The following is a 24,102-nucleotide window of genomic DNA, read 5'->3' on the forward strand; positions in this document are numbered from 1 at the left end:
AGCCATAAAAAGCACATAGATCCTATTTATGCATTATTAACCAAAAGAGGCTATTTTTTTTTTTAGAAAGCCACATTTCAGGTGCTCTGTGGCGTCTCTCATTTCTTCTGCATATCCAGGGCGTAAGCATCCTATCTTAAGACTTTCGTCCATTCTTCAGCTCTAGGCACAACACCAAAAATGATTTAAGGTTCTCCACGCGCCAGATGCCGAGTCGCAGTCTGAGAGGTGTGGGGCCAGTGACTGTGGTCCAGAGGGATGAAAGCGAAAGAAAAAGAACAGGGAACCGGCCACCTCCCTGCAATTCCCTTCTTAAAAAACATAATCCACCAGAGAGCGCGTTCACGGAGGGTTTCATTTGCCTTTGAGACAAACCTTAGCGCTGGGAAATGGTCCCATTTTGCGTTTCAATACCTATCACGCCCCCGAGCATGCAGCAGCCTAAGTTAGAAACTCGACGCTTCATGGTGACCGCCTCCAGCCTTACGCGCATCGCACACAGTGACCTGTCGCATCTGAGACTCACGTCCGTGCCATTGTTGTGCTCCCCTTACGTGGTCCTGTTCACTTTGAGGTGCTCTACACCACTCCTCAGTCTAAACCTTAACCCCGCCACATGGGAGCCATCCCGTCTGCTTCTAGACAGCCGAGAGACGCAGGCCACCCTTCCAGAGAACCAGTGTCAGGTTCAGAGGTCACCACTGGCCGCCTCCCAGCTTCGGAGTCCTTCCAGCCAGGACCCTACTTGCCAGTTAGTCTGTTGTCTCACAGACCTGCTTATCTGCTCTCCTTCGAAGAGACTCACCCTTGAGACAATGGACCGTGCCCATTAGATGACAAGTTTCCCTCCCTGCTATTCATCACACTCATTAGCTACTCGACCCGTGATTTGTTGAGAGACCACAGAGGAAGCCCCACTATACACACACTTCCCTGGGAACCGGTCCTCGTGCCTGGGAAACACGTCACCCTCTGGCCTAACAAACCCCAAGACAGCTTTCTCCTGAAGAAACTGGGAATGGATCCCCATTTCATATCCTGGAGTGCTTTTCCCAATTTAAATTAAGTACATTACAGAGAAGCATAACAGAAACACCCAGACCCTTAAAATTGATAGTAGTGATCATAAATGTCGCTGAAAAATGTTTCAAAGGAGACAAGGAGCAGGTCATTGATAAGAGCCACTGTCGTGAAGTGACACCAGCGGTAACTGAGATCAGTCACACTCTCATTCTCAGTGGGGATCGGAGAAGCCAACAAGTGCTTTCATCATTTCCCAGATCCCTAAGATCCACCCAGACCGTTTCCGTTTCCTTGCTAGGACAGGCACGCTAGGCCAAAACTTACTCAGAGCAAGACAAGTAATATTTTATTAACTCCCATCAGACGGGATTTTAAATGACTACACAGCTAGGTACTACTTCCTACGAATTTAGCAAGAATCCAAGCCTTCCTTAGCGCAATGCCAACTGTCGGGAACCGTCCAAGGCATCCACCTCACAGCCTGCGGACAAAGACTGCCCCTAGGTGCTCCCGCAGAGGGCACTCAGCAGAAGCCTGTCGCCCAAAGTGCTTTCAAAGATGGTGGACAGTAAAGAGAGAGGGAGCAAGCCTTGGACGAGGGATTATGTGTTTCTCTGGCAAGAGCAAAGCCTGAGTCCCGGGAGGGCTCCTAACACACACCTGCTCCTAGATCTGCGGTCATTCCATTTGGCCTCGCGGGGTGTGGAGGAGACCTCCTCAAAGGAGGCAATCGCCCATGCTCTGCTTTACTGTTTACTGTTGAGCCTGAGGGTTGAGCTTCTCTCAGGCTGGCCTAATAAATGACTGCCTTTTGTCTTTCTGCGGACGAGCAGAGCTCCTTTTAATCTATAGGTCTATTCACTCCCTAACTTAGCTCCCAAGTCGAATGCAGCCCAGAAACCATTCTTACAGCACCTGGGATTCAAATCAGATTCGATTACTTACAAAAGGAAATTTCAAAATGCAGGTTTTATTGTCATTCCAGGTGACAGGTAAGCATTTGCAAACCAACAAACAAACAAAAACCGCATCTGGGTCCGTGTTACGGCTCCCATCGTGCGAGTTAGCCGTGTTTGTCGACATCGATGCTTTCCACACACGTTCTCCAGTGTGGGCTCATTTTATGTCTCTTCTTCATAAAGTAATATTTTGAATGCTTCGCTCCTCCCCCAGATGCACTGGAAATGAAAACATGATTTGAGTGGCTCTTCAATCAGATGAGGGGGAAAAGCCACCTCACTAAATAATTGCTAATTATGGAGAGGATCGCATTTCCCATATGCTGTTTTCTCCTTGAAATATTGTCTTTAAAGCAGCTTCGCGCGTGCCTGTATTATGACTTATCCAAATCCATCGACAATCTGCTGCCTGGCTGTGAGTGCCTGGAAGAAGAATGGTACAATTGTGACAAGTGGCACATTATGAATCTTGAGCCACTAATTGCAGAACCCCTCACAATTAAGCGTCCAGGCAAATTAGGCAGGGAATCGTTAACAACATGTAAGGTCAAGGATAACTCAATTAAAATGAAAATCATTTTCTCCAGCGGAATGTTTGTGTATATGTGGTCACCGAATCTCTGCTCTTGCTTCCCCTGCTCACGAAAATATTGAATAACAGTATGTTCTGTCTTTGCAGTCCATGGTTCTCCTGCTCCACAGCCAGAGGCAGTACATCTTCGAATATGACATGTGGGACCGGCTGTCGGCCATCACCATGCCGAGCGTGGCTCGCCACACCATGCAGACCATCCGGTCCATTGGCTACTACCGCAACATATACAACCCCCCAGAAAGCAACGCCTCCGTCATCACGGACTACAATGAGGAAGGGCTCCTTCTGCAAACGGCCTTCCTGGGTACGAGTCGGAGGGTCTTGTTCAAGTACAGAAGGCAGACCAGGCTCTCGGAAATTTTATATGATAGCACGAGAGTCAGCTTTACCTACGATGAAACAGCGGGCGTCCTGAAAACCGTAAACCTCCAGAGTGATGGTTTTATTTGCACCATTAGATACAGGCAGATTGGTCCCCTGATTGACAGGCAGATTTTCCGCTTCAGCGAAGACGGGATGGTAAATGCGAGATTTGACTACAGCTATGACAACAGCTTTCGAGTGACCAGCATGCAGGGTGTCATCAATGAGACGCCACTGCCCATTGATCTCTATCAGTTTGATGACATTTCTGGCAAAGTTGAGCAGTTCGGAAAATTTGGAGTTATATATTACGACATTAACCAGATCATCTCCACGGCCGTAATGACGTACACAAAGCACTTTGACGCCCACGGCCGCATCAAGGAAATTCAGTATGAGATATTCAGATCCCTCATGTACTGGATTACGATTCAATATGATAACATGGGTCGGGTAACCAAAAGAGAAATTAAAATAGGGCCCTTTGCCAACACTACCAAATACGCTTACGAATACGATGTTGATGGGCAGCTCCAGACGGTTTATCTGAATGAAAAGATCATGTGGCGTTACAACTATGACCTGAACGGAAACCTCCATCTGCTGAACCCGAGCAGCAGTGCGCGTCTGACGCCTCTTCGCTATGACCTGCGAGACAGAATCACTCGACTGGGGGATGTTCAGTACCGGCTGGATGAAGATGGGTTCCTGCGTCAGCGAGGCACAGAGATCTTCGAGTACAGCTCCAAGGGGCTTCTGACTCGCGTTTACAGCAAAGGCAGCGGCTGGACCGTGATCTATCGTTACGATGGCCTGGGAAGGCGTGTATCTAGCAAAACCAGTCTGGGACAGCACCTGCAGTTTTTTTATGCGGACTTAACCTATCCCACTAGGATTACTCACGTCTACAACCATTCCAGCTCAGAAATCACTTCTCTCTATTATGATCTCCAAGGACATCTTTTTGCCATGGAAATCAGCAGTGGTGATGAATTCTACATTGCGTCAGATAACACAGGGACACCCTTGGCCGTTTTCAGTAGCAATGGGCTTATGCTAAAACAGATTCAGTATACTGCATATGGCGAAATCTATTTTGATTCCAATATTGACTTTCAGCTGGTAATTGGATTTCATGGTGGCTTATATGACCCACTCACAAAATTAATCCACTTTGGGGAAAGAGATTATGATATTTTGGCAGGACGATGGACGACGCCTGACATAGAAATCTGGAAGAGAATTGGGAAGGACCCAGCTCCTTTTAACCTCTACATGTTTAGGAATAATAACCCTGCAAGCAAAATCCATGATGTGAAAGATTACATCACAGGTAAGCATTTTATTTTTCCTTTCCAAGTGCTGAATAACTTCAATCCTTATATGAACACACAGAACAACCGGAGTTTCTTTCTCTGCCCTTCCATTTTATTCACGCAAAATCAAATGCCTAACCTTCTCAAGGTATTTATTTCTCTATGAAACCACAGAGAAGCCAAAAAGGGAAACCGAGACATGGTTTTTTTACTTCCTGTTCTGTCTACAATGCCCAAGGCCGCAATTTTCTGAAATGATGCTGAATGAAGAGAGGTGATATGGGGGTATGGAAAACAGGGTGAACTTGGGAGCCCCCAAATTGGAGTTCCAATCCCAACCTGTCTCTGTTAAGTCGTGTGGCTTCATACACAAGTCACATATATATTTTTTTTTTAGTCTGTTCCCTTAACAATGAAACGGGGAGAATAATGCCTACCTTATGGTAGAAGATGTGATAAAATATATGCAGTTCTGCTTTGAACGGTTAACTACCTTACAGATGTGTCCTGTCGGTTTTCCTCTTATACGTGTGTGAAGCTCTGATGGAAGAATCAGTGTGGCACACAGCACAGTGTGACTCACCATCTCATCCCTCTCCACCACCATCACCTTGGGACAGTCAAGGAACCGCTTCTCCCACCACTTGCTTAGCCAGTGGGTCCCGGTTCCGTTCTCACTACTGTCTGAATGCCACCTGGTGCAGCTCTTGCACGATGGCACCACTAACAGACACACTAGTTTTTCTGCCAGTGTGGGGACACGAAGATCTCTCCCAAGTTTAGCGCATGATCCAGGTGGGGGAAAAAAAAAAAAAAAAAAAAAACAAACATCTGATCCCACTTCTGCCACCACAAAACCACCAAGATGAGAGAGACCAGGGCTATGCAAGCACCGCTCTGGTTCCTGACTCCTCCGCTCATCCTCCACTGCATGGATTCTGAATCCTTGTGGTTCCACCTTCCTTTCGTGAATTACACTACCATAATCACCCTCCGTGCCGCATTTATGTTTCCTGGAAGCAGCTTCTTTCCTGTTTCCTCTTTTTGTTTTTGGTTTGGTGTGAGGCTTTCCGTTTTGTTTTGGCTTGTGTTAGATGCTCCTCCAGGCTGGCTCTTTTCTTGCGCAATATTGGAGGCATACTGAGACGCCTGTTTTCTCAGTTCTTGGTACAGCTCTCAAAATGCTGCCCTCTGTTCATTTCACATCTGCCTCCTGCTTCCCCAGACTGCCGAAAGCTTGTCATAGCTCTTCTCCGTGCGAACCAGCTGACGCTCCCTTCGTTCGGAATCCTGACTCAGCAACACCCCCATGGTATTCTCCTTCGGGTGTCTCATTACACATCTGCATCCGGGTCCCATGATGCTGGCAATATTTTTCAGTACTTAACACCCTGTGATTTCTTCCTTTCTTTCTTTCTTTTTTTTTCACTGTTACACAGACATCATTCATAGTAGGAGAAACTTTGCCCCCGACACTACCATTCAAGAGAATTTTCTCCAAAACATAAGACCCCTTATAATCTTATATGCACTCACTCTCTCACTCTTGCTCTCTCTTGCTCTCTCTCTCACACACACACACACACACGCAGAGTATCACTTTCTATTCTACATGATGAACTTGGGATTTCTCTCTACCACCACCACCACCACCACCAACAACAACACCCCTCCTTTTAAAAGAGGGAGAAAACCACTGGTTTTATAGCCATATGATGTTTGGACACAGGATCTGCCAGCCTGGTGATGAGGTGAGAGTTTGTGCCCCAGAGAAGGAAATAGGAAGCAGGTGGTTCCCCATCATCCTGGCAAGCAGTTTACCACTGGTTATTTAAGAGGTGTTGACAGGGTCTGGCTGAAATGCTGGAAAGCCCACAGCTCCTGAATTCACCCTCTCCTAGCAACGTGGACTACAGGGAATGCCATCGCAGCGTTTTCTGAAAAACATCAAAAGAGAGATGGGACAGCATAAAATATATTAGGTGAAATGCAATTTCAAATTTTCCAGCAATGTGCTTCATCTATAAAATAATCTACACCCAACTGTACTCATAAAGCTGCAAGCCTGCTGAGTAGTTCTGTAACATTATAACCTCCAGAATAGAATAAAAGCCTGATTCTGAGCTTAATGGCTTTTGGAGTCACATGGCAGTATTTTAAAATACCCTTTTAAAGGTTTCCAGGTTCTCTCCCCAAAAAGTTCGCCTCCACCTGTGCACAGTGAGCCTTTGAAGTCATAGCTGGTGGTGATCAGAACTTCTATGCCCCTGGCCAGTCCTGCCAGCGTTCAGCATTCATCTTTGATTAAGAATCAACTGTTGATTTTAATTCTCTCAATTTAGGGGTTTTATTAATAGAAAATGGGTTGTGGAAGCCGCATATCCTTGGGCAGTCGCTTTTGAAAGCCAGTAACATACAACTTCTACTTAAGACCAGTCTTTGCTAACTACAGAATCCCTTTGTTTTCCTCCACTGGGTCTCCTTCGTGCTGCTGTGCGTTGTTGTTACCCTCCGTTACCACTTATTCCTCGCACAGGATGCAACTTCGCACTCGTGACAGTTTATCTAGTCTCACTGAGTACCTATTAGACTGGGTTTTCTGTAGCCCTTGGCATCGTTTCATCACTGAGGCTATTGTCTTCGTGTCTGAAAATAGAGAGTGGGTGTTGCATTGTAGAACGAAGGCAAACATCTTGTTTGTGAACTTGGGTGTTTTGTTTTTTTTTTTTTAGTTTCAGGTAAGGAATGAAATTTCTGAAAGCACAAAATAACTCTAACACCATTCCTTTCGAACGTTCTTCCCCTAGATGTTAACAGCTGGCTGGTGACATTTGGCTTCCATTTGCACAATGCTATTCCTGGATTCCCCGTTCCCAAATTTGATTTAACGGAGCCTTCTTACGAACTTGTGAAGAGTCAGCAGTGGGAGGATGTGCCGGTAAGAAACAAAAAGCAAAACTATGAAAAGGTGATAGATGGCTTATCTGTGCTTACTTCCCCCTTTAATCAGACTACCCTTGTGAAAACTGCACCAAAGACACTTTTTGATTTTTTTTTTTTTTGACTCTTTTAGGGAAGAAAAACATCACTTCCCTCCACATTTCTGTTCAGCAAACTAGGGGCCTGTTAAACAGGCTTAAATCTGTTCTTAGTGATGCTAATAAAAACATAAAAAGACATTATCCGAAGGTAATAAAATGAGGGAGATCATTTTTGAGTGCAAGGTTTCTACAGAGAACCCCCCTGAAAGCACATTTATAGCGCTTGGGACCTTAAGGCAAAGATACAATAAACAGGAGGGCAGGGGATTCATGTTACAAATTAGCAGGCCCACAAACAACGCCACGAAGTTCAACTTTTTTCAAATATGAACAGTGTGTCATGGGGAAAGATTGAAAATAAAAATAAAATGTCCTCTGGTAAAGCTCCATCTGCAACTAGGTGTTTATAGAATTTTCCTGAAAATAACATTTCAGGAGGCCTATAATTGTTCCGAGAGCTAAAAGAAAAGAAAAAGAACGCAAAATTGCAAAGTCAAAGCTGCCATTTCAGAAATTGGCACTTTTAATTCCCACCATTCAGAGATCAGAAAGGAATGTACAAGAAAACACTAGAGTTTCTAGCTTAAAGCAAGAATAATTAAAGATCAAGAAATTGGGTTACCCCATAATGATAAGGAGAAGAGAGTGCAGAGTTTCTTAGAAAGATTAATTCCCCTCCCCCCCTTGAGCAGTTCCCTATGATTTCAGTGAATACAAAGAGAAAAGGCAATCCTGGCTAGAACACACACACACACACGCGCGCGCACACACACGCGCGCGCGCACACACACAAGTATATTCAAACCCAATACCTCTGTTTTCTGGTACATGTTTCATACTTAACATAAAACAGTTCCTTCTTCGGGGCGCCTGAGCGGCTCAGTCGCTTAATCATCCGACTCTTGATTTCAGCTCAGGTCACGAGCCCATGGTTCCTAAGATCAAGCCCCTCGTGGGGCTCTTTCCCTCTTACTCTGCCTCTCCCCCACTAGTGCTCTCTCGGTCTCTCAAAATAAACTTTAAAAAAACATTTTAAATAAAAATGAAACAATTTCTTCTTCAAGATGTCACCTTTACATTTTAAGAAGCAAAATGCATCGAGTTTCCAAGGTCTGGCCACCATTTTAACATTTCTAAGTACAAATATGTCTACACCAATAAAGTGTCATGGAGAGAAGACACCGTGAAGTTTCCTAGTGCATTTGAACAGGCATGTCCTAATTGTGTACGACTTTCCAACATGTCTGAAAATACTTGTCTTACTGTACAAATGGACTTGCCAACTTTGTTTCCTAGGCAGTCTTGTACATACGGTGCAAGTTCTCTGTCAAGAGAAGCACACCATGAGGACAGCTCAGGGAATCCCCGCCAAAGACACTGAGGCTGCCCCAAGTGCCCAAAAACAAATGTTTCTTTCACTGCTACAGATGAAACAGATGTTTCCATTTGGGAAACACTGGCCAGACAAGCATCTGGTCGTAGCAGAAATGGCCGAGTTGGCCGAGTTAAGATGCCCCCAATTTAAAGCATTTGCCAGTGTAGATGGTCCACTGTCCCTAAGTCTACCAAAAATGTTTGCCTAAAGTAATAAATACTCGCCTCCAGCTGTCCCATTGTGCGCTCGTCCCCGTACACTTCTGCAATTATGCTGGCGGAGATTCAGTTGAAAACTGTGTGCACCAGGAGGGAGTACAGAGTTTACCTAAATTAAAGCACACGAATTTCAAAGCCTGTGAAGTAGGACGCAGTCATCCCGCAGCGAGCACCACAGCCTTTCCAACCCTTTGCTTTTTCCTCAGGCTCCCAGGCAGAAAGCTGCTGTGACGGAGACCCTGATAAGCTCGGTTCCCCAAATGGGATGGGCGTGGGAAAGGGACATCTAGAAATCGAAGGGAAAAGCTAAAACCAGATTTTGCCCACGTTTGCCCAGATTTTGAAACCACACACCTCTTAATACGTGATGGAGTCACCTCTTTTTACGTTTCCAAACACATTTGGATCGGGGCGCCTGGGTGGCTCAGTCGGTTGAGCCTCCGGCTTCCGCTCAGGGCATGATCTCACGGTTCGTGAGTTCAAGCCCCGCGTCGGGCTCTGCGCTGACAGCTCAGAGCCTGGAGCCTGTTTCAGATTCTGTCTCCCTCTCGCTCTGCCCTGACCCTGCTTGTGCTCTGTCTCTCTGTCTCTAAAATAAATAAACATTAAAAAAAAAATTAAAAAACAAAATACATTTGGATCAACTTGACGGGAGGGGACTGTGAGCGAATTCCTCTGCCCAGAGTTTTTTGAGCATTTTCCTCTCCAAAGAACCCGACTGGGGTTTTAGTAAATGCCTGGGAGCTCTCCAGAGAAGAACCCTCCCCCCCCCCCGCACACACACACACACACACACACACACACCTCTTTTTGTCGTCGTCGTCGTCGTCAGGACTGGGACCCTGGCCCCCCAGGCGGCCAAGACCTACAGCTGTTCTCTAAACCGAACCCCCTTCCCCGTTCTGTTTCGCTTTTCAGCCCATTTTCGGAGTTCAGCAACAAGTGGCGAGGCAGGCCAAGGCCTTCCTGTCCCTGGGGAAGATGGCAGAGGTCCAGGTGAGCAGGCGCAAGGGCGGCGGCGCGCCCTCGTGGCTGTGGTTCGCCACGGTCAAGTCGCTGATCGGCAAGGGCGTCATGCTGGCCGTCAGCCAGGGCCGCGTGCAGACCAACGTGCTCAACATCGCCAACGAGGACTGCATCAAGGTGGCGGCCGTGCTCAACAACGCCTTCTACCTGGAGAACCTGCACTTCACCATCGAGGGCAAGGACACGCACTACTTCATCAAGACCACCACGCCCGAGAGCGACCTGGGCACGCTGCGGCTGACGAGCGGCCGCAAGGCCCTGGAGAACGGCATCAACGTGACCGTGTCGCAGTCCACGACCGTGGTCAACGGCAGGACTCGCAGGTTCGCCGACGTGGAGATGCAGTTCGGCGCGCTGGCGCTGCACGTGCGCTACGGCATGACCCTGGACGAGGAGAAGGCGCGCATCCTGGAGCAGGCGCGGCAGCGCGCGCTCGCCCGGGCCTGGGCGCGCGAGCAGCAGCGCGTGCGCGACGGCGAGGAGGGCGCGCGCCTCTGGACGGAGGGCGAGAAGCGGCAGCTGCTGAGCGCCGGCAAGGTGCAGGGCTACGACGGGTACTACGTACTCTCGGTGGAGCAGTACCCCGAGCTGGCCGACAGCGCCAACAACATCCAGTTCCTCCGACAAAGCGAGATCGGCAAGAGGTAACCCCCCGGGCCCGGCTGCCGGGGACGGACGGCGGCCACCCCCGCGCTGGGAGGCGGACCCAGCGGGTGTCGCTGCGTTTCTCTTGAGCCTACACCGCACCTCTGCTCGGATTTTTCTGTAGCACAATCCGAATCGGACTCTCCGACACAGAAGAGCCTTCCAGGAGAATGATACTGCTATTAAAAAAAAAAAAAAAAAAAATCTCCCCCCCCCCCCCCGAAAAACAAAAACAAAAAAACTTTTTTCTGAATGACCTTAAAGGTGATCGGCTTTAAAGAATATGTTTACATATGCATATCGCTGCACTCAGTTGGACTGAAAGTAGTAAAAGGAAAAAATAAATAAATAAGTGAAAGAAAGGAAAAAAAAGGCCTAAACATTTTGGGCTAGGCCGTCTGTTCCTTCGAGCCACTGTATTTAAGGTAAAAATGCATACGGTGTGTCCAGATATTACCGAATTGTCGACCTTTGCTTACAAGAAGTAGTCTCTCTGCATAGGATGTGATCTATATCTCTGTTAATTTTAAAATGTGGGGCAAAATTACTGTTTATAGACAACCCAACTGCTTTCCCTGTGCTGCTTTGTAAAAGGACTTTGGCACAAGTGACTTCTGCTACGGCGGGGATTTCATAACGGATTTTACAATGCTAACGTGGTTTGCCTTGGGGGAAAAAACTGGCAAATAGAATCCATGTCACTGATAAGCAAAGGAAACCCTGATTTTTTTGTAAATTATGTGAGACAAGTTGTTTATGGATTTTTATATGAATTACAATTTACTGTACATCAAATATTAGTCTCAGAGGAGTTAATTTATGTAAAGTGTTTAAAAAGTTTATACTTAAAAATAAAACGATAAAAACATGTGAACTGTGTGATTTTTTTAAAAGGATTGCACCTTTTGTTATCTGTTATAGCTGTACAGTATAAATTATTATATTGTAGAGATATAACGACTTATGCCTATAATGTCCAGAAGTGTTAATATTTTTGTATTAGGTTGAAAAAAAATGTGCAACTTTCTATCACTAGATGGATAGGACAGTGCAATCCTAAGTGGGTGGCTAATCAGAGAACTCCTTTCTCTTCTCTTTTTCATCAGGCCAGTGTCCTCAACCTTTATCAGCTAAGAGGCACCGTAGAAAACTAAGGCTGGTGGAATGTAGCGGAAGATACAGAAAAAAAACAAAAAACAAAACAAAACTGGGCGGGAGAGGTCCTTTCTCGTCCCTAAAAGTCGAGGGGAGTTGATATAATTAACCACAGGGTTTTTACTGTTACCATTCCTTGAAGCTCCATTTCTCGATGGAGGCAAGAGACCACATCAGATGTTCCGGGAAATATTTGTGAGCAGGAAAGGATCTGATGTAGTCATGACCGTAAACATGTGTCTTAAGATCTAGGGAAGATAGCAGAAGCCGAGCAGCGCCGAGAGGGCCAGATGGAGAAGGTCAGGGTCGCTCTGCTAGTCTGGGGTTTGGACCATCAGGTCACCAAGAGGGACGCAAAAGGGAGACAAAAAGCTCCCGTGAGCCCCCGTGACCCAACCATCCCGGGAGCTGGTTTGAATGGCAGCCTCTGCTCTGTCTCCGGGAAGCGGGGGGGTGGGGATGGGGGTGGCACATCCAGCTGGACGCGAACCGCCAGCCGTGCCCTCCCGCACACGCGTGCGAGTGGGACCGCGCGTGGCCGCCATCTGCCCTTCTGTGCCGGCCCACCGCGCTTGCAAATCTCTTTCGTGAGCACTAAATTCAGCCACAAAAATATTTTTAGAAAATATTTCTCAGTTCATTGAGCTATAGTACACTGTTTTCCTCTATGTATAATGGTGATAAAATATAGCAAGTGAACATGTCGTAAATATAAAGGTTCAAGTGATGTATTGAAAATAATTTTCTAACTGCTTTGTATGTATCACATACTCTAAATTGCACAGTAGGCGTGTTTATTAAACAGATTGGCTGGGAAAGTTTCAAAATAGCTACTGAATTTACAGTATCAGTGCTATTACTGTCTTTGTGTATTTGGTAGAGCATACCGAAGTAATTAATCTTCTAATGAATGCTGATATTTTATTAGAATGAAAGCACAGATTAGCATTAATATTTTTTATCCTGGAAATCCTTTGGCAAGTATTATGAAGCCCCAATTTAGAAAACTATGAGATTTCAAACCACATGAACATGGCTCTGTTTTACAGTTTATTTTTTAACCTGTTAACTTAGGTGTTTGCAGTTCTGTTCTGATGGAATTTCTGCAGGACTGTATTTAGCATGCTGTAAGTACTTTTGGTTAAAATGGGCTCTGAGTCTAAATCCTCAGAAGTGTCTCTGATGTATTGACCATGAAAAGCTTGTACCACATGACAGAAGTGAAATCATAATCTTACCCTCTTCTCGACATGGACTGGTCCTTTACATTGGCACCGATAAATAACAGATTTGGAGCATCTCCTGGTGCTTTTTAGATGAAGTCAAATCAACCCAATTAGTGTCTTGGTAGTAGGTATAATGAGCCTATTTCTTTCTAAAAAGACTTGTGATCTGGACATGCTTTTACAAGAAATAGTGACCTTGGGGAATATGTAAACAAAAGACCTTTTTCTAAGAGTTGCGGGGGTGGGGGACTGGATAATGAAAAGAATTAGCTTACAAAAAAAAAAAAAAAGAAATTGATATTCAAAGTATTTTAGGCACAGCCAGTCAAGATGCTTTCATGATATTTTGAGATGTAAATTTTGTCTGATTTGTATTGTTCTTTTCATTTGCCTTCTTAACTTTATATGTGACCTGAATTTTCCATAACTTGACTATAGATTGCATCTAGGCATTCCAATAAAAGCCAACCCAATGTGTGTGTGTTTATATTTTTTTTTTTTTTAAATCTCGGGCTACCCAGCTCGTGTTTCATTGTGGAAATGCAAAAAGATGCAGTTGGGGGATTGATTCGTCCGCAGCCCAGTTGGTAATATCTTTTCTTTGAATTTTTTTTTTTTTTTTTTTTTTCCGTCCACTGGCCAGACTACCAGCTCAGCAGTGTGGACTTCACAGGGGACTCTTCCCATGGCCTACTTTAGAAAAACGTTAACTACACCCCCACAAAGCCCAACATTATCACCGTAAAGAAGAATAAAAAAAAAAAAAAATACTGCCCATTACTGCTCGAAAACAGGCCTCGTTCCTGTGATCCTGGCAATAAGTGCTTAATTAAAACACTTGATTAGAATAATCAGTTTAGGCCTGATAGGCTCCCAGCCTCCTGGAGATGTCTAAATCTACATACAGGCCGGCTGATGAGAGAGGATGCTTAGTTCAGCAATTCCAGGCTGGCAGGCGGGGGCTTTGATTTTAGTCTGAAAAGGCGGCTTCATCACATTTGCTTTGTAGTGACAACATGTTGATCCAACAAGAATCAGGTCACTCCGCTTGGCAAACTGGTCTACTTCTTTTTTTTTTTACTTCTCAAATTAGACTTTAACACGCTCCAACCGGGGAAACCCAGAAAAACACATGCACATTCCTACTTCCGTCTTCTACACTCCTTTCCTTGAAAGCAGCGTCTGAACAAATGCAGAGAAAAGCGCTGTAGGTGAAAATGGCACCTCCGAAAAGAACGTTCTGGGTATGGGGTATGCTGCCGGCACTTCTGTGACTGTCCCATTCGCCAGTTGACATGCATCACCCGTTACCTAACAGTTGCACGCGGTTTCAAGGGCCCGACCCGAACGGAAGCACAACACCTGATCATAAACACCTCCAATCGGCACTAGCCCTCAAGCTCTTGAAGAGACGAGACAGTTTTGCCTGCCCCCCTGCTCTCTGTTCACCATCTTTTCTCTCTTTTATCTTGGTCTGCTCCCAAATGAAGCTGTTTCTCTCACCTGCTGAACAGCGAAATCGGCTGTCTGCAGCGCTTTTGAAATGAAGGATTCCAAAAGGGGAAGGCGGAAGGCAGCGACCCACATCATGTTCTGTCTGGGGCAAACCACCCGGCCAGCACTCCCAGCAGCTCCCTTGCTGTAAAGCAGAGGAGGAAATGGGCCCGGAACAAGAGCATGAACTGCACCCACCCCCCTTGGGGGCGGTCAGCCCCTGCAGAGTGGAGCCAGCCCACCCCCGGAGTGGAGGGAGGGGGGGCCCTGAAGGATGACTTTGCTATTCACTTCATTCGAGAATACCCAGATTCTATCTCACGCTCCTTTAGAGCAGTGATCATGTGCCAGCACCCCAGGCCAGGCAACACGTCCCATTCTAGACGTGGAGCCTGCAGGGACTTAGGAAAGCGTGAGCGTGTTGTTCAAGTTCACAGAAGTGGCTCTGGCCAACGTGAGCCACGATTTCCTGTCCACACCCTCCACTGCGTGGGCTCGTCTCCTGATAACGCGACCCAGGAGGGCACTGGGGATGCTTCTTAGCACCCTCGTTCCCACAGGGCCCTTAGTCTTTCCAAAGCAGCAGTCATTTAGAGTCGTAACAGACGTTTTTCACCACATAAAAATGCCCCAGGCCCTCTAACAGGGCACGTGTCTTGAATTCCCCTCTGCCTGCCAATATTTCTGGTTCCTCAGCCCCTCGTCTTAGATAAGAAAGTCTGCTGTGCAGTATTAAAGACTGCATAATTTCTGAAAAGACTTCTAAAAAGAATGACCATTGGTTTGCATACATGCACGTGTCAAGCTATTTATCTAGATTTTCCACAAGCTATGCCTCTGGCTTTGGTCATCGGACCAAACCAAAGAAAAAAGAAAAATTGGGGGGGCCTGGGTGGCTCAGTCAGTTAAGTAGCCGACTCTTGGTTTCTGCTCGGGTTACGATCTCAGGGTTCCTGAGTTCGAGCCCCACATCGGGCTCCACACTAACCATGTAGAGCCTGCTTTGGATTCTCCCTCTCCCCCTCTCTGCCCCTCCCCTGCTCATACTCTCTCTTTCTCTGCCTCCCTCTCAAATAAATTAATAAAACTTTTTAAAAAATGTTAAGAAAAAATAAAACAAAAATTAGTCATAAGTCACGATTACCCATTTTAACCACAGAGTTAAGCCAGATACCAAAGAGGTACTCGTAAGCCATTTGAGTTTTCTACCTCCCACATAATGAATAGCTTCTCTTGCTAAAGTTCCCATTTTCTCTTCATCACCTCTGCAAGCAGTGGTCTCTTGATGTCAGTTAATCACTAATAACTTTTAGGTAAATTGAGTAAACCTTTTCATTTATGAACTGTCTTCAAATCCTGTCGTGAAGGAATACGGGATTCCCAGAGTCCCGTGTGCAGAGAATTTACTATAAACCGATTCTAAACCTAGAGCAACACCATGATTCAGTTTAGCGTTAATGGGTTCCACAAAGCAAATTTAATCAATCCTTTTGGGACCTAAGCTGAGGAAAATTAAAATTAGGAGCATAAATTGTGACTTCTAGGGCAAGACAGTGGCTTGGTTACACCCCCCCCACCCCCCCCACCCCCCCCACCCCCCCCCACCCCCGTTTACTGCTTATAGAGTGAATTGTGAGCTGGGCCCAGGCCCCGGGGCATGCGGCCTGCATTTAGGGAGGGAAATGGCTTCCATTTACATGCGTGCACGATTTCCTGAATTCCACCCACAATGGCTCTTTCTGTACAGGGCAACCCTCACCGCGTACAACGGACAGGATTTACAAGTGGTCCACTGACTGGGTCAAAAGGGATTCCTGAACATTTTCACGAGCTAACTTGTGAGTGTGGGTGTGAGGGGAGCATAAATACCCAAGGAGTTACAACGACAAGTTCTATGGGATCAAAAGGCTGAAAACGGAGCCGCCCGGCGGCGGAGGTCTGGGAGGACGCACACCAAAGGCTCCTTTCAACCTGGCCTTTCCATCACGAAAGTGATTAATGACCTTCACCTAGGTGAAGAAACCACCCTATCCCAAATTTTCCTTCAGAATTAATGCCAGGGAGAGTCTGGTCTACAAAAAAGTCATCCGGGACTCCTGTCTCTACACACATGAGGCCCTTTGCTCTCACGTGCCTTCTGTCTCTCTCTCTCTCTCTCCTCTCTCTCTCACTGGTTTTACCTTCATAGAAGCTCTCTGGGCTGAAACCCTTCAACTTGTGTCTACACACGTATCTTTCTCAGGCTTAGAAGGAAAACCATGCACCGCCCTGCGGTAGGCCACATTGACTTTAAATAATTGCCCAGGACATCACAGGAAACTAGAGTCGCTTGTCCCCACCCTCCTTAACAAAAGGTTATAAACAAGCAGATGTTTATGACCTCCTCACTTCAGCTATGACATTATTTCTAGGGTCGACCCTGTAGCGGGAGAGAGGGGGGAGGGGCTGGGGTTGACAAGTGCGGCTGCAACGCGCAGAGAAGATGCTCTCCCGGAAGGAGAGTCGTGCTCAGGGCCCGCGGGAGGGAGCGGAGGGAAGAGCGTCCTTCCGTAGGTTCCCCTCCAGCTCGGGGCTGCCCTCTGGTCTTTCCCTCGAACCTCCGGAGCTCTGGCTCCTGCGGAAATGAAAAGCCAGGCCAACATCTGGTGGCACAGTGGGGAGGGCCTTGAGGACGCCTTCTTCTCCTTCTCCTAAAATCCCAAGGAGGGTCCGGGTCAGGGAGGACGTGGGGCCAAGGGCTCCTCCTGCACCCACCCTCCAGGTTAGTGCGGCTGCCCCGGCACTTTCGGGAAGGGCTCCAGCGCCCCCTAGTGCTGCGCATCGTTGGTGAAGACCGTGACCGAAGCCCCAGCCGCGGCGCCCAGACCGGAAACGAAGAGGCAGCCACCCCTCCCCCCTCCCCCTCTTCTCCCTGGTTAGGCCGATTCCAATTATCCTCCGTTTCCCCGTCTTTGCCCTGCCCAGAGTTTCACACATAAAGCGATTACATCTGCTTCATGCACTACCTCACCGAGGCCTGGTCCTTGCAAAATTGCTCCCCGAAGATTTCCCTTCACGTCAGGCAGAAACTTTGTCAAACAATGTTCTTCTTGCTTGGCAGATCAAAACAAGGCCCTTCCTCCCAGGAATTGTCCGCGGGCTATCTGAGTTTTGCAGCCGCCCCCACCCCGAGCTATCTCATTGTTTCCCTTCTACTCTCCGTGTTTGAACTGTCCTGCTGCCGGGAAGAATTTCCCAGAAGGACAGGACGGATCATTTAAATTCAGATTCAGAGTGGCCGCTTTATTTCTGAGGGAGCCTGGCTCTCACCGTAAGTGCTAGAGTGACATCCTGGAAAAGTGAACTCCCTCCAGATTCACTGGGCCGCAGGGGCCTGAGCAGGGCCTCTGGCCCCTCATCTTGGCCTCAGCGGTGGGGACAGCCATCTCCTTCATCTGACCAGCCCTGCAGCGGCCATGGGCAGGAAAGACGGGGATTCGGCCTTCTATTCCCTTGTCACCCAGAGAAGCCGATGGATGCCACTTTTTTTTTTTAATGTTTATTTATTTATTTATTTTTGAAAGAGAGTGCGAGAGGGGCAGAGAGAGAGAGAGGGGAGACGGAGAATCCCAAGCAGCAGGCTCCACAGCTGTCAGCACAGAGCCTGACATGGGGCTCGAACTCCCAAACCGTGAGATCATGACCTGAGCCGAAACTGAGAGTTGGAGGCTTAACCCACTGAGCCCCCCGGTGCCCCCCAGGGATGCCACGTTTCAATAGCAGCCTGAACTCTGGTGTCCTGCCTTCAGAAATGGCCCCTGCGAGAGCCCATCCTCATTTTTGGAGGCCCGTGTGAAACCAACAGCCCTCATCCCCGACCCGAGTCTCCGTGGAAATGAAAAGACCAAGGCTGGCACATTAAAGCCAAAACATCACCTTAAATGACGACCAAGTTGAAGAAAGTAGCTTCACAGAAGTAAAACAGGCTGCCATCCAGATACCCCGCCCTGTTTCCCCAGCAGGCCCCCTCCTGGTGGGGCGGTGAGGGCCCCCCCCCCCCCCCCGTTCTCCCCATGAGCCAAGAACGCCTAGTTCATTCTCCCCAACTCCCCAGTAAGGGTAAAGCTCCTCTCCTGCCCTCTGGGGGGCTGGAGTGATGCGGAGAGAGAAACCAGGCATGGGATCTCACACACACACACACACACACACTCACACACAGGTGCCCACACCCCCTTAGAGTCACCGGGGAGGAGGAATCTTGCACATCTCAGGACCCTTGGGTTTACCTGACTCTGCCACCAATGGCTTGTGGCCTCCAGCCAGGTTATACCAACCCCCTGGGCCTCTGACCAGCCCCTCCTCACTGCTCTAACACCAGTGGATGTACTTGCCAGCCGCTTGGGAAACCACTCCCAAAACACAAGCTCTCGCCCTGTGAGCAGACCCCCAGCCCTCCGCATAAGGAGACCCTCTTTTCATAATTCCCCTCCTGGCTTCACTCCCAGCCACCAGCCCCCCCACCGCCACAGCCACACCCCAGGGACCACGATTCTCTCTGGGGGAGGAGAGCCAGGGCGCTGGCTTTTAAGGAGGCAGTTACTCCCCAGTCACTCTGCCGCTTGTTAAGATGGGGACGCACACTCGCCCCGCTCTTGCAAATCACAGGGAAACGGGACCAGCCTTGCCGCAACTCGGGGCTCTTTGGGCGGCCTCCGCCAATTAATGCTCTAGTTAATCAAACTTAGCAATTCCCCGGAGAGGCAGCACAGCTGGGAGAAAGCTCGGAGCAGCAGAGAACCACCTGTTAGTCCGGACTCGGCCCGGTCCAGGCGAGGCCATCACTGCTGTCTCTGCTCCTCAGTCTTCCCCATCTTTAAAGCGGGCCTAGACCTCTCTGCCCCTGAGCCACTACGTCCCATCCTCCCGTGCCCTAACTCCTGTCCGTGGTTAACACCGAAGAGTGTCTACCTAAATGAATACCTTGGTTTCTTGCTGTGGTGAAGAATGGAGAGAGACGCCTGACACCCAGGCAGGAAAGCATCCGGTCTCCCGGGATGTCCCTGGTTATGGGTCCTCTCCTCTCCAGTTATCGCAGCCATCACGGAGGGGGTTGCCAGCTGGGCAGATGGCTGTCAGGAGGAAGCTGGGAGGAAGGAGCCCCCCCCAGGGCCCGCCATGCCGGCACCCCATCTCCTTCCCTGGGAACCCCACCACAGGGAAGCCAGAGGGGACCCCACAGAGGGCAAGAGCCTGAGGATCCGCTGAGAACCCTCGTCCCATAGTTTGCAATGGTTTTTATGTGTGGATCTTGACGCCAACAAAACCTCACAGGAAACCGAAACAAAGGCCCAGCTGCTCAAATTGAAGTAGGCTTCCTACACAGGACGATGGAAGGGCCCAGAAAAGAAAGGCCCCTGTCCTCTAGGATTTCATGTCTAGTTGGGAGGCAGACGCGGATTCTTTCTAAACAGAGTGGTGTTTGCTGTGGACCCCAGTTCTGCCTGGGGGAGTCCGGCAGCTTCCGGGAGGAGCTGGGACCTGAGCAGTAGGTAGGAAGTATACACAGTAGAGGGCAGGCAAAGGTCAAGGTACAGGCTCCAGATCCAGTCTGCTTGGGTCTCCCAGCTCTGCTGAGTAAGAGCTGCAGAAACTTCAATGGGTTACTTCACCGTCTGTGCCTGTTTCTTTTTTGTAAATTGGGGATATGGCTCCATGGGGGGTGGGGGTGGGGTCGCTGTGAGGCTCCGTGAACTAGCAGGTGTCCAGAGCTTAGAACTGCACCCACCTAGGTTCAGTGCTCCATGTGACCTATGCTGCCTGCAGCCAGGCTCCCGAGGGGCGGGGTCCCCCTAAGGTCCCCTAAGGCCCAGTGCCCCTGGCCCTCCCTGCTCTGGGGCAGCACAAGGTCAGAAACCCACCGCACAGGCAGTGGGGGTGAGTGCATGAGGCACCAGCCCGGGCAGGGCTGGGCTGCTGAGTGCCCGTCATCAGGATCACTGCCAATGGTGCAGGTGCATGATGGCCCCCACAACAGGAGTCTCGGACATGTGGCCCCCGGGCTTCCTTCAAGGCTTTTGCCACCCCCACCGGGCTGGGAACTGGCCCGAGACCCAAGGCTGGACCGCAGGAGCTGGGGCCGTAATCCCAGTCTGCCTCAGTACGAAGTCTGTGCTCCTCCCAAGCACCTGGCTACCCTTGACACCCAGGCTCCGAGGTCACTGTACGAGGCCCCAAGCCTCTTCTGGTCCCCACCCACCCTCTCGAGGCCACGACGTGCTCGACACATCCTGAGACCCAGCTAAGTGGACTTTCTGCCATTTCCCAAGAAACCCCATCCCTTCACGCCTCTGTACCTTCGCACGTGGTGCTTATATCCCTTCCCTGGCTGGGCCTTGGCCCCCTGTGCTGGGCTCCTCTCTACACGGGCACCTGCTTTGTGCACCAGAGCACAAATCCAGATCTGATGGGTGCACTGTGCCCTGTCCGAGCCATGAGCTGGTCTGGCTCCTTGGCCCCCATAAGGCCCAGGGACGGTGCTATTTCCGGGAGGGCTGGGGGTTTGAAAAGCACCCCCATATCTGTGTTCCAAACACGTGGTGAAATCCCAAGTAGCTGCCGTTCTGTGAAACATCCAGAATGCCAATCCAGAACATTCGCCCTTATTTCAAAAAATAAACTTTAAATTTTCAAACATCAGCCATTTAACGGGGTAGAAAGAAGTGGTTTAAATTATCGAGGAACTAACGAACAGTTCAAAGTGAAGTGGTAACAGGGGAGGGGCTCCCGTGATGCCAACAGCCACGAGCCACGGGGCGTGAGGGGCACGCGGGCCACACAAAGCAGGAACCCCACGCCTCCTTCTGCCGCCGTCCGTGAATTGGGGCCTGTGGGTTCGCGCTGGGCGGCGGGTGCCTTCTCTCCCGAGGCTGGGCCCCTCTCGGTGCGGCTCCCTCCTTCCTCACCTTACCCCTCTCCCTCGGCTGGCCCCATTAGGGAGACAGCAAAAGCAGACTTCGTTGTTGCCACCAAAGTGGAACAGTATGATGTCCTGTTTCCCTTGTTTAAAGTCGGTAAATAGGGGCAAGTGGGTGGCTCAGTCAGTCGAGTGGCCGGCTCTTGACTTCATCTGCGGTCACAATCTCAAGGTTCGTGAGTTCAAGCCCCACATCGGGCTCTGTCAGCACAGAGCCTGCTTGGGATTCTCCCTCTCCCTCCCTCCCTCCTTCCCTCCCTCTCTCTCTCTCTCAAAATAAATAAATAAACTTAAAAAAAAGTTAGTAAATAAAAATGTTATGCTTCTCTAAAACTGGGCAAAAGGGTGCATGGCACTGCTTCTGAACACAGGGCTGACCGAAGACCGACCAGGCTTCCCGGGGCCCCCTGACGGCCCCGGCAGGCATCCAAACTCCCCCACATCCCTCTGGTCCTCACTCACGCCCAGCAGGAAGGAGCCGGGAAGAAAGAGCTGCCCCGCAACAGGATAAAGAGCCCCCTGGACCCACCATGCCAGCGCCCCACCCCCATCTCTGTCCCTGGACAGGTCCTCGCAGGAAGCCAGAGGGAGGTCCTGCGGGGGAACAGAGCCTGATCACCCTTGGAGGCCCCTCACCCCTTGGTTTGCAACGGATTTTAGCTGTGGGTCTTTATGCCAGTTAAACTCCTTCCTTCTCATGGACCGGGCACTGAGGGGGCACAGAGAGCCAGCTGCAGGGAACCTGTCCCATCCACACAGCAGGACAAGTTAAACTACTTGGTGGGGGTGGGATTCATTCTTCCACCTAGGGTTTGGAACGCTTGAAGGAGAAAAGTCAAGGTAACGCCACCAAGCGTGGGCCAGCTTTCCCCTCACACTGGCACAGGCCCTTCTATTCTTGCTGTCTTGCCTCCAGTCCCCTCAGGGCCAGAGTTCCTGGAAGGAGTCTCGCTCTCAACGCCTCACGAGGACACCTCTGTTCCTGAACAATCTCACTTTTCCTTCTGCTGCTGCCACAGCTGTTTAACATCTGGTCATCAAGGTCATTGCCTTCCTGGTCCCCTCCTCCTTGCTTGCCCTCCCTGCCGTGCGGATTCACTCCATAAGCTCCTCCTTCAACCCCTCCTTGGCTCTGGCACCCGGACCCTCGACTCCCCCCATCCCCTGCCTCTCTAGGGGACCCCTTCGTCTGCTGCTGTCCCCAGTGTGGGCTTTTCCCGGGATCTGTCCTCAGCCTCCCTGCGCTTGTGGCCTCTCCCCCGGGAAGGGGGTACGGGGGGACACCATCCCTTCTCTCCTATTTCGGCACATTTCACCCTTCCAAGTGGGCTTCGCCCTTGGATCTCTGTAGAGATCTCGAGAGAGACGGGTTTTCTCCAGCGCCCTGTGGTCCAGGAAGGGAGAGAACGGAACTCTGCCTGCTGCAGGCTGTGGCCACGTTACGACATCCTGCTAAGCCAGCGTTTCTTACCGTCTACTCGCAGAAACACCTGCCGTGCTTGGTGCATGCCGGACCGGATCTCACCTCCACAGAGATCCCTACACAACAGGAGCGCCTGGGGGGTTCAGTCGGTTAAGCTTAGACTCTTGGTTTCTGCTCAGGTCATGATCTCACGGTTCGTGAGTTCGAGCCCCATGTCAGGCTCTGTGCTGTCAGTACGGAGTCTACTTGGGATTCTCTCTCTCCCTCTCTCTCAGCCCCTCCCCACTCTCTCTGTCTTGAATGAAAGGAAGAAAGAAAGAAGAAAGAAAGAGAAGAAATCCCTGCACAATAGATATATTATTATCTCCCTCTTTAAGCTGCGGAATCTGAGGCCCAGAGAAATAAAGTAACTTACCCAAAGTCACACAGCTCACAGATGCCAAAACTACAATTTGAACCTGAGCAGCTCTGACAAGATCTAAACTAGATGTGATACAAAGGTTAAACATGGCTCAACACTAAATACTCAAGAAGTATTCTGAGAGGATGGGTCAGACACCAGGCCCTCAGTCCCTCTCCTCCGGGCCCTCTTTCAGAACAAGAAAGTGGTCACGAAACCCAAGGTAGATCGGACTATCTCCCCACCTTACAGATGAGCAAACTGAAGCTAAAAGAGCTTTGTTCTTTTTTTTTTTTTAATTTACTTATTTATTCTGAGAGAGAGAAAGCACAAGGGGGGGAGGGGCAGAGAGAGAGAGAGAGAGAGAGAGAGAGAATCCCAAGCAAGCTCCACACCGTCAGCTCAGAGCCTGACTCAGGGCTTGAACTCAGGAACCACAAGATCATGACCTGGGCCGAAGTCGGATGCCCAACCGACTGAGCCACCCAGGTGCCCAGAAGTGAAACGAGCCTTAGCCTGAAGCAGGGCCAGGGTGTGACCTCTGGTGCGGGAGGCCTCCTGTCTCCGTGGTGATGCACTGCTGACCCCAGACGCTAGACCCGGTGGGGTCACTCGTGCTTGTGTCCCCGGCTTCCAAAGCGCTGTCAGGCAGGTCACCAGGCTCCGCGTTCGCTAAACAGGTGACCGAGCAATGAAAGAATGAACTACCTCATTCCCCAACGTGCCCCTTCTGTCGAGGAGCCCCAGGAGGCCTCCTGGCCAGAGCTCAGGGCTCCCTGGCCCAGGAGCCAGGGCCCTAACCACCCCTGAGGACTCCAGAACTGCTCTTTATCCAGAGTTCGGCCCCTTCCTTTGCTGCGCGGGGGCGCCCAAGTGTGACGCCTACGGACC

The 24,102-nt window shown here is 49.6% G+C and overlaps 1 protein-coding gene across 17 annotated transcripts in view; it reads left to right on the forward strand.

Moving 5' to 3' along the window:
* Positions 1–13,419, forward strand: part of TENM3 (teneurin transmembrane protein 3) — a 1,268,347-nt gene extending 1,254,928 nt beyond the window's left edge. For all 17 annotated transcript variants that reach the window (XM_027077054.2, XM_027077058.2, XM_027077059.2 and 14 more), the window contains 3 exons: positions 2,662–4,273; positions 7,064–7,194; positions 9,809–13,419. In XM_027077054.2, coding sequence (XP_026932855.1) covers positions 2,662–4,273; positions 7,064–7,194; positions 9,809–10,564 — 2,499 coding nt within the window. In that variant the 3' untranslated portion in view covers positions 10,565–13,419. The remainder of the gene's footprint in view (positions 1–2,661; positions 4,274–7,063; positions 7,195–9,808) is intronic.
* The last annotated feature ends 10,683 nt before the right edge of the window (positions 13,420–24,102 follow it).

This window comes from Acinonyx jubatus, chromosome B1 (assembly GCF_027475565.1).
Source record: "Acinonyx jubatus isolate Ajub_Pintada_27869175 chromosome B1, VMU_Ajub_asm_v1.0, whole genome shotgun sequence".
NCBI lineage: Eukaryota > Metazoa > Chordata > Mammalia > Carnivora > Felidae > Acinonyx > Acinonyx jubatus.